At 60.0% G+C, this 14,144-nt stretch overlaps 1 protein-coding gene across 1 annotated transcript; it reads right to left on the bottom strand.

Moving 5' to 3' along the window:
* Positions 1-310: 310 nt before the first annotated feature.
* On the bottom strand, positions 311-13,743 carry LOC117009207 (transcription factor E3-like). Its single transcript, XM_033083448.2, is given in 11 exon segments — positions 311-1,114; positions 1,117-1,198; positions 2,429-2,576; positions 4,571-4,646; positions 5,186-5,242; positions 5,901-6,000; positions 6,907-7,002; positions 8,467-8,658; positions 9,783-9,999; positions 11,738-11,935; positions 13,616-13,743. Coding segments are annotated over 11 exon segments (1,566 nt in total). The 3' UTR covers positions 311-842.
* Between the last annotated feature and the right edge of the window lie 401 nt (positions 13,744-14,144).

Genomic DNA, 14,144 nt, shown 5'->3' with positions numbered 1-14,144 from the left:
GGACAGGGACGGGGTGGGGACAAAGGACACGGGGACAGGGCTGGGGACAGGGAGACAGGGACAGTTTAGGGGACAGGATAAAGAACAGGGGAATAGGACAGGGACAGGAACAGGATGGGGACAGTGACAGGACACGGGACAGGGACACAGGAACAGGATAAGGGACAGGGACAGGACAGAGGACACGGGGACAGGATGGGGACACAGGGACAGGGAACAGGATAAGGAACAGGGACAGGGTTGGGGACACGGGGACAGGACAAAGGACATGGGGACAGGGGCAGGACAGAGGACACGAGCTCCCCCCCCGTCGTTAACAAATTTTTATTTCCCACGTGAGGGTCCAGTACAAAATTGGGGGAGGGGGGGTTTGTAAATGGGGGCGTGGCCCTTTAAGTGGGGCCGGTGGGCGGGGCCTCTAAAAGGGGGCGTGGTCCGGGGAGTTAGTGGTGGGCGGGGTCAATGTGAGTGACAGCGAAAGGGGCGGAGCTTCGCACGAGGGCCCAGCCCCCCGGAGCCTCCTGATTGGGTGAGCTGGGGAATGGGCGTGGCTTCACGGAGGGGCGGGGCGTTGTCCGGCACCTTCAAAGGGCCACGCCCAGGTGGGGCCCGACGCCAGCGCCTTAAAGGGGCCACACATTGAGGGGGGACACCCCCTCCCCTCCAACGGGCCACGCCCGGCCGAGCCCCTTTAAGAGCGGGGCCCACACGGGGCGCCTTAAAAGGGCAACACGCCCCAAAGGGGCGGGGCCTCCACTGAAAACCGCGCGGCCGCTTTAAGACTCTTCAAACGGCACCGGGTGGGGCCCACCCGGAACAGCCTCAGGGAGGGCGGGGGCGCCCTAAAGATGGGGAGGGTCCCCAAAAGTTCCCCCCGAGCCTGGGGGGGCGCTCAGGGCTCGTCCTCCATGCTGAGGCTGCTGCGGGGGCTGGAGGCCCGCGAGGGGCCCGGCGAGGCCAGCAGGGCCCCGGGGGGGCCGAGCGGGGACAGCGCCCCCCCCTCGTCCATCAGGATGTCCTCGAGGGTCCCCTCGGGCCCCCCCAGCGCCAGCGGCAGCGCCAGCCCCGGGGGCAGCTCCAGCAGGCACTGCCCGGGGGTGGGGGGGAAGGGGGCGCCCCCCGAGGGCTCCTCGGAGCCCCCCTCGGCCATGGGGGGGGTCAGGGGGAGCCCGTGGATTTGGGCCTGGAGCTCCAGTTCCTGCCGGGGGGGAGGGGAGAGGGGGGGTGAAGCAAATATCCCGAATTTTCCAACCTCGACATTCCCTGGATTCTGCTCCCCCCAATCCCCCACTCTCCAGACCATCCCGAACCCAAAATATTCCTAAAAATTCCAGTCTGAGCCAGGGAGGCTCCCGGCTGCTCTCCAGCCCCACAGATCCCTCAATCCTGCATTCCCAGTCCCAATCCCGCATTCCCAATCCCAATTTCCCCAATCCCAATCCCCCCATTCCCAATTCCACCCCACACCTGCACTCTGAACTGCAGGCTGTGGTTCTGCTTTGATCCCAATCCCAATCCCAACCCCATTCCCATTCCCCAATCCCCCTGTACCTGCACTCTGAACTGCAGGCTGCGGTTCTACTGGGATCCCAATCCCAATTCCAATCTCATTTTCCCCAATCCCAGTCCCATTCCCAATCCCAACCCCTCTGTACCTGCACCCGGAGCTGCAGGCTGCGGTTCTGCTGTGATCCCAATCCCAATCCCAATCCCAATTCCCCAATCCCAATCCCATTCCCAATTCCCCAATCCCAATCCCAATCCCTCACCTGCACCCGGAGCTGCAGGCTGCGGTTCTGCTGTGACCCCAATCCCAATTCCCCCAATCCCAATTTCCCCAATTCCCCAATCCCCCTGTACCTGCACCCTGAGCTGCAGGCTGCAGTTCTGCTGTGATCCCAATCCCAATCCCAATTCCCCAATCCCAATCCCTGTACCTGCACCTGGAGCTGCAGGCTGCAGTTCTGCTGTGATCCCAATCCCAATCCCAATCCCAATCCCAATCCCAATCCCAATTTCCCAATCCCTGTACCTGCACCCGGAGCTGCAGGCTGCGGTTCTGCTGTGATCCCAATCCCATCCCCAATCCCATCCCCAATCCCATTCCCAATTTCCCAATTCCCCAATCCCTCACCTGCACCCTGAGCTGCAGGCTGCGGTTCTGCTGTGATCCCAATCCCAATTTCCCCAATCCCAATCCCAATTTCCCCAATTTCCCAATCCTGTACCTGCACCCAGAGCTGCAGGCTGCGGTTCTGCTGTGACCCCAATCCCAATCCCAATTTCCCCAATCCCAATCCCAAACCCAATCCCATTCCCAATCCCAATCCCAATTCCCCAATCCCCCTGTACCTGCACCCGGAGCTGCAGGCTGCGGTTCTGCTGTGATCCCAATCCCAATCCCAATCCCAATTCCCCAATCCTGTACCTGCACCCTGAGCTGCAGGCTGCGGTTCTGCTGCTCCAGGCGCTGCTGCTGCAGCTCCAGCTCCCGCGCTCGCTGCGTCTCCTTCTGCAGCTTGCGGATGTAATCCACCGACGCCTTCAGGATCGTGCCCTTGTTCCAGCGCATCTCCCTGCGGGGAAACCGGGATCAATGAGGGATTGACCTGGGATCAACCTGGGATTGTGCCCTTGTTCCAGCGCATCTCCCTGCCGGAAAAAACCGGGATCAATGAGGGATCAATGAGGCATCAATGAGGGATCGACCCAGGATCGACCTGGGATTGTGCCCTTGTTCCAGCGCATCTCCCTGCCGGGGAAACCGGGATCAATGAGGGATCGACCCAGGATCGACCTGGGATCAAACCGGGATTGACCCAGGATCAACCCAGAATCAATGAGGGATCCAACCAGGATCACTGAGGGATTGATCTAGGATTGACCTGGGATCAAACCGGGATTGACCCAGGATCGACCCAGGATCAATGAGGGACCTGCCCAGGATCAATCCCGGATCAATGAGGGCCCAACCCAGGACCGTGCCCTTGTTCCAGTGCATCTCCCTGCCAGGGCAAACTGGGATCAACCCAGGATTGACCTGGGATCAAACCAGGATTGACCCGGGATCAATGAAGGATCAACAAGGGAACAACCTGGGATCAACTCTGGATTGACCCAAGATCAACAAGGTATCAACCTGGGATCAATGAGGGATCGACCTGAGATTGACCTGGGATCGACCCAGGAACAAGGGATAAACCTGGGATCGACCCAGGATCAACGAGGGACCCGCCCGGGATCAATCTCAGATCAATGAGGGACCAACCCAGGATCGTGCCCTTGTTCCAGTGCATCCCCTGCCAGGGCAAACTGGGATCAACCCAGGATTGACCCAGGATTGACCCAGGATCGACCCAGGATCAATGAGGGATCAACCTGGGATTGACCCAGGACCAACCCGGGATCGTGCCCTTGTTCCAGCGCATCTCCCTGATGGGGCAAACCAGGATCAAACTGGGATCGACCCGGAATCAACCCGGGATTGACCCAGGATCAATGAGGGACCCAACCAGGATCACTGAGGGATTGATCTGGGATTGACCTGGGATCAAGGAGGGATTGACCCAGGATCGGCCCAGGATCAATGAGGGACCAACCCAGGATCGTGCCCTTGTTCCAGCACATCTCCCTGGTGGGTCACACCGGGATCAACCCGGGATCCACCTGGGATCAACAAGGGATCCAACCAGGATCAATGAGGGATCGATCTGGGATTGACCCAGGATCAACCCAGTATCAATGAGGGATCAACCTGGGATTGACCTGAGAGCAACACGAGATCAACATGGGATCAACCTGGGATCAACAACGGATTGATCCAGGATCGACCCAGGATAAACAACAGATCCAACCAAAATCAATGAGGATCAACCTGGGATTAAACCGAGATCGACTGAGGATCAACAAGGGATCCAAGTAGGATCAATGAGGGATCAATGAGGGATTGACCCAGGATTGATCTGGGATCAACGAGGGATCAATGAGGGATTGACCCAAGATTGATGAGGGATCGACCCAGGATCAACAAGGGATAGACCCAGGATTAATAAGGGATCAACAAGGGACCAACACAGGGTCACATTAGGATCAACCTGGGACCAACCCAGGATCAACCCAGGATCACAATGGGATCACCCCCAGGATCTCCCTGGGATCCCCAATCCCAGCAGATCCCATCAGATCCCACCATGGGAACCCCTGGGTGCCCTAAACCCTCCCAGTGTCCCTTCCAGAACCTTCCATGAGGGGGATTTCCCTTCCAGGATCCTCCAGGGGAAGAGTTTTCCTTCCAGGACCTGTCCTAGGGGTCCCAAAATACCAAATGTCCCTTTCAGGACCTGTCTGGGGCTCCCTAAACACCGAATTTCCCTCCCAGGACCCACCCTGGGGGTCCCTGAACACCAAATTTCCCTCCCAGGACCCACCCTGGGGGTCCCTGGCTGCCAAATTTTCCTTCCAGGACCTGTCCTGGGGACCCTAAATTCTGAATTTCCCTCCCAGGACCCACCCTGGGGGTCCCTAAACCCCAAATTCCCCTCCCAGGACCCCTGGCCCCTCCCCCACTCACGGGTCGCTGGATTTGGGGATCAGGGTCCCCAGTTCCTTGATCCGGTCGTTGATGTTGAAGCGTCGGCGCCGCTCGACTGCGGGGGGGGATGGGATGGGGTGGGGGGGACACTGAGACCCCCAGGGACCTCCAGGGACCCCCCAGGACCCCTCCCCCAATCCCTGGGAACCCCCAAGACCCTCCAAACTTCCCAGGACCCTCCCAGAGACCCCCTGGGACAGCCCTGGGGACCCCCAGGACCTCCCCCCAGGACCCCTCCCCAGTATTTGGGGACCCCCAGAACGCCCAAGACCCTCAGGGACCCACCCAGGACCCCCCCTCAGCTCTTGGGAACCCCCAGGACCCCCCCAGGACCCCCCCAAAGACCCTCAGGACCCCCAAATTTCCCCCCAGAACACCCAGAGACTCTGCAGACCCCCCCCCAAAGCACTTGAGGACCCCCCAGGACTCATCAAAGACCCCCCAAAACCTCCTGAGACCCCCCCCCCAGTCCTATGTGACCCCCAGGATCCCCCTAAGACCCCCAAAACACCCCTGGGACCCCCCCAGAACCCCCCAAAATGTCCCAGAACCCCCCAAAAACCTCTCATGACCCCCCCAGGACCCCAGACCCACTGAGGTTGTGGTTGTCTTTCTTCTGCCGCTCCTTCAGCAGCGCCTTGGCCTCGGTCTCTGGGGGGGAGGGGGCACAGTCAGAGACCCCCCCCTCAAAATAGAGACCCCCCACCCCTCCCCCCACAGGAAACCCCTCCCCCAAAGGAGCCCCAAAATCAGCCCCAGAGCCCCCCCAGGGCTCACAGGTGGAGCCTGGGACCACCAGAGTGACCCCCCCAACCCCCCCAGGGACCCCCTCCCCAAATGGGGACACCTCAGAGACCCCTCCCCAAATGGGGACACCTCAGAGACCCCTCCCCAAATGGGGACCCCCCCCCAAACTCACCCATGGACCCCTCCCCACCATGGGGACTCCCCCAACCCCTTTTATCTCTTCTGAAACCCCCCCAGGGACCCCTCCCCAAATGGGGACCCACTCAGAGACTCCTCCCCAAATGGGGACCCGCCCAACCCCTTTTACCCCCCCCCCAAACCCCCCCTGGGACCCCTCCCCAAATGGGGACACCTCAGAGACCCCTCCCCAAATGGGGACCTCCCCCCAAACTCACCCATGGACCCCTCCCCACCATGGGGACCCCCCCAACCCCTTTTACCCCCCCCCCGGGACCCCTCCCCCCTTTTATCTCTCCTGAAACCTCCCCCAAGGACCCCTCCCCTCCTTTAACCCCTTCAGGACCCCCCCGGGACCCCTCCCCACCCTCTGGCCCCCCCGTACCCGAGAGCTCGGCCTTGACCCGGGGCAGCTCGGCCGGGCAGGAGCTGCTCCCGCCCTGGGGGGGGCTGAAAACCTCCAGGAGGGGCCCAGGGGCCGGGAGCTGCCGGACAGAGTGACCACAGTGACCAGAGTGACCACAGTGACCATTACTGACCACAGTGACCATTACTGACCACAGCGACCAGAGTGGCCACAGCCACAGTGATCAGGGTGACCAGGGTGACCAGAGGAACCAGTGACCACACCGACCATTGCTGACCACAGTGACCACCCCCAGACTGACCACTAGTGACCACAGTGACCAGAGTGACCAACCCAGACTGACCACACTGACCATGGTGAGCACACTGAGCATATCCAGACACAGCCAGGGCCACGCCTACACTGACCACACCCACACTGACCACACCCAGACACACCCACACTGACCACACCCACACTGACCACAGCCAGGGTCACACCCACACTGACCACACCCACACTGACCACAGCCAGGGTCACACCCACACTGACCACACCCACACTGACCACAGCCAGGGTCACACCCACACTGACCATGGTGAGCACACTGAGCACACCCAGACACTGCCAGGGCCACGCCCACACTGACCACACCCACACTGACCACACCCAGACACACCCACACTGGCCACACCCACACTGACCACACCCACACTGACCACACCCACACTGACCACAGCCAGGCACATCCCTCATGTCCTTATATGGCAATAAGCCACACCCACACACTTATAGGGAATCAGCGCCTCACCTTATATGGGAAAGCCACGCCCTGCCCTTATATGGCCAAGCCACACCCCCTCCCTTATATGGGAAAGCCACACCCCCACCCTTATATGGGCAAACCACATCCACAACCTTATATGGGAAAACCACCCCCCTTATATGGCAAAGCCACACCCCCTTACACAGGAAAGCCACACCCCCTCCCTTATATGGCAAAGCCCCGCCCCCTGCCCAGCCGTGTCCCTTAAAGGGGCCGCACCGTGCTGGGCAGGGGCAGCGGCTCGGCGGGGCCGAAGCTCAGCAGCTCGTCATAGCTGGACTCCAGGCTGATGATCTCATCGATGACGTCATCGATCTGCGGGGCACGGCAACGGGGCGTGGGTGACGTCATCGACACCCCCACCGTGTGACGTCATCAACACCCCTGGTGTGACGTCACAAACTCCTCGTGTGATGTCATCAACCCATGTGATGTCATCAACCACATATGACACAGTCAACCCCGTATGATGCCATCGACACCAGTGTGACGTCATCAACACCCCGTGTGATGTCATCGTGTCTCCACCACGGATTGTCGCCACGCCCTTGTTGCGTCACAGCTTCCTCTGTGACGTCACTGCCCCCCTGTGATGTCATCGCCACCTCTTATCACACCCCCACCCCCTTTATTCCATCAGGACCCTCCTCATGATGTCACAGACCTCCTCTATGACATCATCACCCCATTATCTCCATCTATGACATCACCCCTGCTCCCTATGATGTCACCACCCCAACGACCCTTACCTATACTTACGATGTCACAGACCCCTCTGTGACATCACCACCTTTTTATCTCACTCTATGACATCACCACTGCTCTCTGTGACATCACCACCCCATCATCTCCATCTATGACATCACCACTGCTCCCTATGACATCATCACATCTTACCACTCCCTTATCTCTATGACGTCACCTCTTCTCCCTGTGACGTCATCACCTCCTTATCTCCGTCTATGACGTCACCACCTCTCCCTATGACATCACCAACCCCTTACCACCCCCTTATCTCCATATATGACATCACAGATCTCCTCTATGACATCATCACCCCATTATTGCCATCTATGACGTCACAGACCTTCTCTATGACATCATCACCCCATAATCTCCATCTATGATGTCACAAACCCCCTCTATGACATCATCACCCCCATAATCACCATCTATGATATCACAGTCCTCTGCTATGACATCATCACACCATAATCTCAATCTATGATGTCACAGATCTTCTCTATGACATCATCACCCCATTATCTCCGTCTATGACATCACAGACCCCCTCTATGACATCATCACCCCATTATCTCCATCTATGACATCACCACCTCTCCCTATGATGTCACCAACCCCTTACCACCCCATTATCTCCATCTATGACATCACAGATCTTCTCTATGACATCATCACCCCATTATCTCCGTCTATGACGTCACAGACCTCCTCTATGATGTCATCACCTCCTTATCTCCGTCTATGACGTCATAGACCTCTTCTATGACATCATCTCTCCCATTATCTCCATCTATGATGTCACAGATCTGCTCTATGACATCATCACCCCATTATCTCCGTCTATGACATCACAGACCCCCTCTATGACATCATCACCCCATTATCTCCGTCTATGACGTCACAGACCTCCTCTATGATGTCATCACCTCCTTATCTCCGTCTATGACGTCACAGACCTCTTCTATGACATCATCACGCCCATAATCTCCATCTATGACGTCACCACCTCTCCCTATGACGTCACCGCCCCCTCACCTCCTTCTCGTGGTGCAGCAGGGCCGGGGGGGGGCTGAGGGGGGGCTCGGGGGGGTTGGTGCTGGGGGGGGGTCCCGGGGGGCTGCCGGCCTCTCCGCCCCGGCCGCGGGCGTGGCTCAGGTACTGCCGCAGCTGCTGCCGCTGCGCCGCCCGCAGGTGGTACCGGGTGGGGTTCTCCAGGTGGGTCTGCACCTGGGGAGGGGGAGGGGAGGGCTCAGGGGACCCCCAGGACATCCCCACAGTTTATAGAGGTCCCTCCCCCCACCCCAAATTCGTCTGTTCCAAAATCCCAAATTTCCCCCCAATCCCACCCTCAAATCCCTCTGTGCTAAATTCTGAATTTTCTCACTCAGAGCCCCCCAAATCCCCCTGCCCTGGACCCCTCCCCAATTCCTCAGAGCCCCCCAAATCCCCCTGGACACCCCCAGACCCCCCAAATCCCTCTGTGTAAAATCCCAAATTCCCCCCCAGTCCCCCCTCCCCAAATCCCTCTGTACAAAATCCCAAATTCCCCCCCAGTCCCCCCTCCCCAAATCCCTCTGTGCTAAATCCTGAATTTTCTCACCCAGAGCCCCTCAAATCTTCCTGCCCTGGACCCCTCCCCAGTGCCTCAGACCCCCCCCAAATCCCCATGCCCCAAAATCCTGAATTTTCCCCCCAAATTCCTCTCTGCTAAATCCCAAATTTCTCCCCAAATCTCCCCTGCCTTGCACTCCCCCCAATGCCCCAGACCCCCCCCCCAAATCCCCCTGCCCCAAAATCCCAAATTTCCCCCCAAATCCCCAGAGCCCCCCAAAATCCTCCTGCCCTGGACCCCCCCAAATCCGCCTGGACCCCCCCCAAGCTCCCCCAAATCCCCCTGCCCCAAAATCCCAAATTCCCCCCAAATCCCCCAGCCCTAGATCTCTCCAGACCCCCCCCCCCAAATCCCCCTGCCCTGGACCCCCCCCTCAAATCCTCCTGGACCCCCCCCAAGCTCCCCCAAATCCCCCTGCCCCAAAATCCCAAATTTCCCCTCCAAATCCCCCAGGACCCCCCCTATTCCCCAGACCCCCTCCCCAAATTCCTCAGCCTCCCCCAAATCCCCCAACCCAAAATCCCAAATCCCCCCCATATCCCCCTGCCCTGGACCCCCCCCCAAATCCCCCAGGACTCCTCTATTCCCCAGACCCCCTCCCCAATTCCTCAGCCTCCCCCAAATCCCCCAGCCCCAAAATCCCCCAGGACTCCTCTATTCCCCAGACCCCCCCCCAAATTCCTCAGCCTCCCCCAAATCCCCCAGCCCTAAAATCCCAAATCCCCTCCCCCAAACTCACCTTGAGCACCTCGGGGGGCACATGGGGGGGGGCTCGGGCTCCTGGGGGGGCCCCCACGGCGATGGCGGGGGAGGGGCCGGGGGTGGGGGGTCCCGGGGGGGTCCCGGGGGCGCCCCCTCCCCTCCTCTCCCTCTGCTCCTGCTCCTGAGCCTGAGCCCGCATCAGCTGCTGCCGCAGCAACACCCGCGAGGAGGGGGCGGCCGGGGGGGCCCCCGAGCTGGGGAGGGAGGGGTTAAATGTGGGGAGGGGGAAAAGGGGTCCTGAAATGGTCTGGGGGGGCTCTAGAGCTGGGGGCAGGGGGGAAAAAGGGTCCTGAAATGGTCTGGGGGGGGCCCCCGAGCTGGGGAGGGAGGGGTTAAATGTGGGGAGGGGGAGAGGAGGTCCCTGAAGGGTTTGGGGGGGGCTCCAGAGCTGGGGAGAGGGGGGGGTTAATTGTGGGGAGGGGGAGAGGGGGTCCTGAAACGGTCTGGGGGGGTCCCTCATGGGGCTGGGGAGGCCCCCGAGCTGGGGAGAGGGAGGAGTTAATTGTGGGGAGGGGGAGAAGGGGTCCCTAAGAGGTTTGAGGGGGGCTCCAGAGCTGGGGGGGAGGGAGGGGTTAAATGTGGGGAGGGGGAGAGGGGGTCCCCAGAGGCATTGGGGGGTCCTTCATGGGGCTGGGGGGGGCTCCAGAGCTGGGGGGGAGGGAGGGGTTAAATGTGGGGAGGGGGAGAGAGGATCCTGAGTTGGTCTGGGGGGCATTTGGGGGTCCTGGGGGGGCTCCAGAGCTGGGGGAGGGGGGGGATTAAATGTGGGGAGGGGGAGAGGGGGTCCCCAAAGTGTTTGGGGGGGCTCCAGAGCTGGGGGTGGGCAGGGATTAATTGTGGGGAGGGGGAGAGAGGATCCTGAGTTGGTCTGGGGGGCATTTGGGGGTCCTGGGGGGGGCCCCAGAGCTGGGGGGAGGGGTGAGGGTTAAATGTGGGGAGGGGGAAAAGGGGTCCCCAAGGGGTCTGGGGGGGGCCCAGAGCTGAGGGGAGGGAGGGGTTAAATGTGGGGAGGGGGAGAGGGGGTCCTGAAATGGTCTGGGGAGGATCTGAGGGGGTTTGGGGGTATTTGAGGTGGGGGAATTTGGGGTGGGTGGGGGCTCAGAGCAGGGGGTTTGGGGGGATTTTGGGGTGAAGGGATTTTGGGGTGGGGGGATTTTGGGATGGGGGATTTGGGGTGGGGGGATTTTGGGGGATTTTGGGTGGGGGGATTTTGGGGTATTTTTGTGGGGGATTTTGGGTGGGGGAATTTGGGGGTATTTTGGGGTGAGGTATTTTGGGGATTTTGGGGTATTTTGGGGGTGATTTTGGGGTATTTTGGGGATTTTGGGGTGGGGTATTTTTGGGAATTTGGGGTAGGGTATTTTTGGGAATTTGAGGTGGGGGGATTTTGGGGTGGGGGCATTTTGGGGTCTTTTTGGGGGGTATTTTGGAGTATTTTGGAGAATTTGGGGTGGGGGATTTTGGGGTGGGGGGATTTTGGGTGGGGGTATTTTTGGGGGTATTTTTGGGGTATTTTGGAGAATTTGGGGTGGGGGATTTTGGGGTGGAGGATTTTGGGTATTTTTGGGGTATTTTGGGAATTTGAGGTGGGGGGATTTGGGGGGATTTAAGGTGTGGGATTTTGGGGTGGGGGCATTTTGTGGTATTTTGGGGGGTATTTTTGGGAATTTGGGGTGGGGTACTTTTGGGAATTTGGGGTGGGGGATTTTGGGGTGGAGGATTTTGGGTATTTTGGGGGTATTTTGGGGAATTTGGGGTGGGGGATTTTGGGCTGGGGGATTTGGGGTGGGGGTATTTTTGGGAATTTGGGGTGGAGGATTTTGGGGTATTTTTGGGGTATTTTTTGGGTATTTTCGGGAATTTGGGGTGGGGGATTTTGGGGTGGGGTATTTTTGGGAATTTGGGGTGGGGGATTTCGGGGTGCACCCATACCTGGGGGGGGGCAGGGGCTGGCTCTTGAGGCTGTAGAACGGCCCGGGGGGGTCCCCGGGGGGGTCTCCAGGGTGGGGGTCCCCAGAGGGGTCCCCCTGGGGGTCACTGGGGGGGTCCCCGGGGGTTCCCCCTCCCCCCCCGGGCGGGTCCCACTCGATGTCGGCCACGATCCCGGACTCGGGGAGCAGCGAGCTCAGGCTGGGGGGCGGGACCCCAAAATGTACCCTGAGACCCCCAAAATACACACAGGGACCCCCAGAGACCCCCCCAAAATACACACAGGGACCCCAAAATACAGCCTGAGACCCCCGAAATATACCCAGGGACCCCCAGAGACCCCCCCAAATACACACAGGGACCCCCCAAATATACCCAGGGACCCCAAAATGTACCCTGAGACCCCCGAAATACAGCCAGGGACCCCCAGGGACAACCCCAAATACACACAGGGACCCCAAAACGTACCCTGAGACCCCAAAATATACCCAGGGACTCCCAGGGACAACCCCAAAATACACACAGGAACCCCAAAATGTACTCTGAGACCCCAAAATACACACAGGGACCCCCAGAGACCCCCCCAAAATACACACAGGGACCCCAAAATATACACAGGGACCCCAAAACACAGCCTGAGACCCCCAAAATACAGCCAGGGACCCCCAGAGATCCCCCCAAAATACACACAGGGACCCCCAGGGACAACCCCAAATACACACAGGGACCCCAAATACACACAGGGACCCCCAAAGACCCCCCCAAAATACACACAGGGACCCCAAAATACCCTGAGACCCCCAAAATACAGCCAGGGACCCCAAAATACACACAGGGACCCCCAGAGAACCCCCAAAATACACACAGGGACCCCCAAATACACACAGGGATCCCAAAATACACACAGGGACCCCAAAATACAGCCTGAGACCCCCGAAATATACACAGGGACCCCAAAATACAGCCTGAGACCCCCGAAATACAGCCAGGGACCCCCAAAATGTACCCTGAGACCCCAAAATATACACAGGGACCCCAAAATGTACCCTGAGACCCCCGAAATATACACAGGGACCCCCAGAGAACCCCCCAAAATACAGCCGGGGACCCAAAAATACACCCTGAGACCCCCAGAGAACCCCAAAAATACACCCAGAGACCCCCAAAATATACCCAGGGACCCCCACGGACCCCCAAAACACAGCCAGGGACCCCCAGGGACCCCCCCAAATATACCCAGGGACCCCAAAATGCACCCCGAGACCCCCCAGGGACCCCAAAACACAGCCAGGGACCCCTAGAGACCCCCAAAATATACCCAGAGACCCCAAAATACACACAGGGACCCCCACGGACCCCCCCCAAATACAGCCAGAGACCCAAAAATAAACCCTGAAACCCCCCTAGGGACCCCAAAATACACCCAGGGACCCCCAGATTTACCCTGAGACCCCCCCCAGAACCTTCCAAACCCCTCTGGGACCCCCCAAACCCTTCTGGGATCACCCAGACCCCTCTGGGACCCCTCCCAAAATTCCTCCATACCCCTTTGAGACCCCTCAAACCACCTTGGGACCCCCCAAACTCCCCCAAACTCCCCCCCAAGCCCCCCGGGACCCCCCAAACCCCATGGGACCCCCCCCCCAAATACCTCCAAACCACCTTGGGACCCCCCAAACTCCTCCCCAATCCCCCTGGGACCCTCCCCAAATTCCCCCCAATCCCCCTGGGACCCCCCAGGGACCCCCCCAAACCCCCCTGGGACCCCCTAAACCACTTTGGGACCCCCCAAACCCTCACCCCAATCCCTCGGGACCCCCCCCAAATTCCCCCAAACCCCTTTGAGACCCCCCCAAGCCCCCCTGGGACCCCCCCCAATACCTGAGCAGCCGGAGGCTCTCGGGGGTGCTCGGCCCCTCCAGCAGCACAAAAACCGTGGGGGGTCCCCGGGGGGGGCCTGGGGGGGGCCCGGGGGTCGCGGGGACCCCCTCGGCCTCCCCTCGGGACATCGCCCCCCTCCCCACCCCCCCCGCCCCACGGCGACACTCGGGGGGGGGGCCTGGGGGGGGCTATGGGGTGGTGGGGGGGGGTCTTTAATGGGGTGGGGGTCTCTGAATGAGGTCCTGGGGGGTCTCTATAGGGCAGGGGGGTCCTTAATGGGGTGGGGGGGTCTCTATAGGATGGGGTGGGTCTATAGGGACCGAGGGGTCCCCTATAGGGCAGGGGGGCCCTAGGGGGGGTCACTAATGGGGTGGGGGCGTCCCTATAGGGCGGGGGGGGGGTCTCTATGGGGGTGGAGAGGATCCCTATAGGGTGGGGGGGGTTAATGGGGCTGGGGGCGTCTCTATGGGATGAGGGGGGTCCCTAAAGGAGCTCCTGGGGGTCTCTATAGGGTGGGGGTCCCTAAATT

Source organism: Catharus ustulatus, chromosome 32, assembly GCF_009819885.2.
Source record: "Catharus ustulatus isolate bCatUst1 chromosome 32, bCatUst1.pri.v2, whole genome shotgun sequence".
Lineage (NCBI taxonomy): Eukaryota > Metazoa > Chordata > Aves > Passeriformes > Turdidae > Catharus > Catharus ustulatus.
The sequence above is the reverse complement of the archived record's forward strand: the minus strand, read 5'-3'. Positions and strand labels throughout refer to the sequence as shown.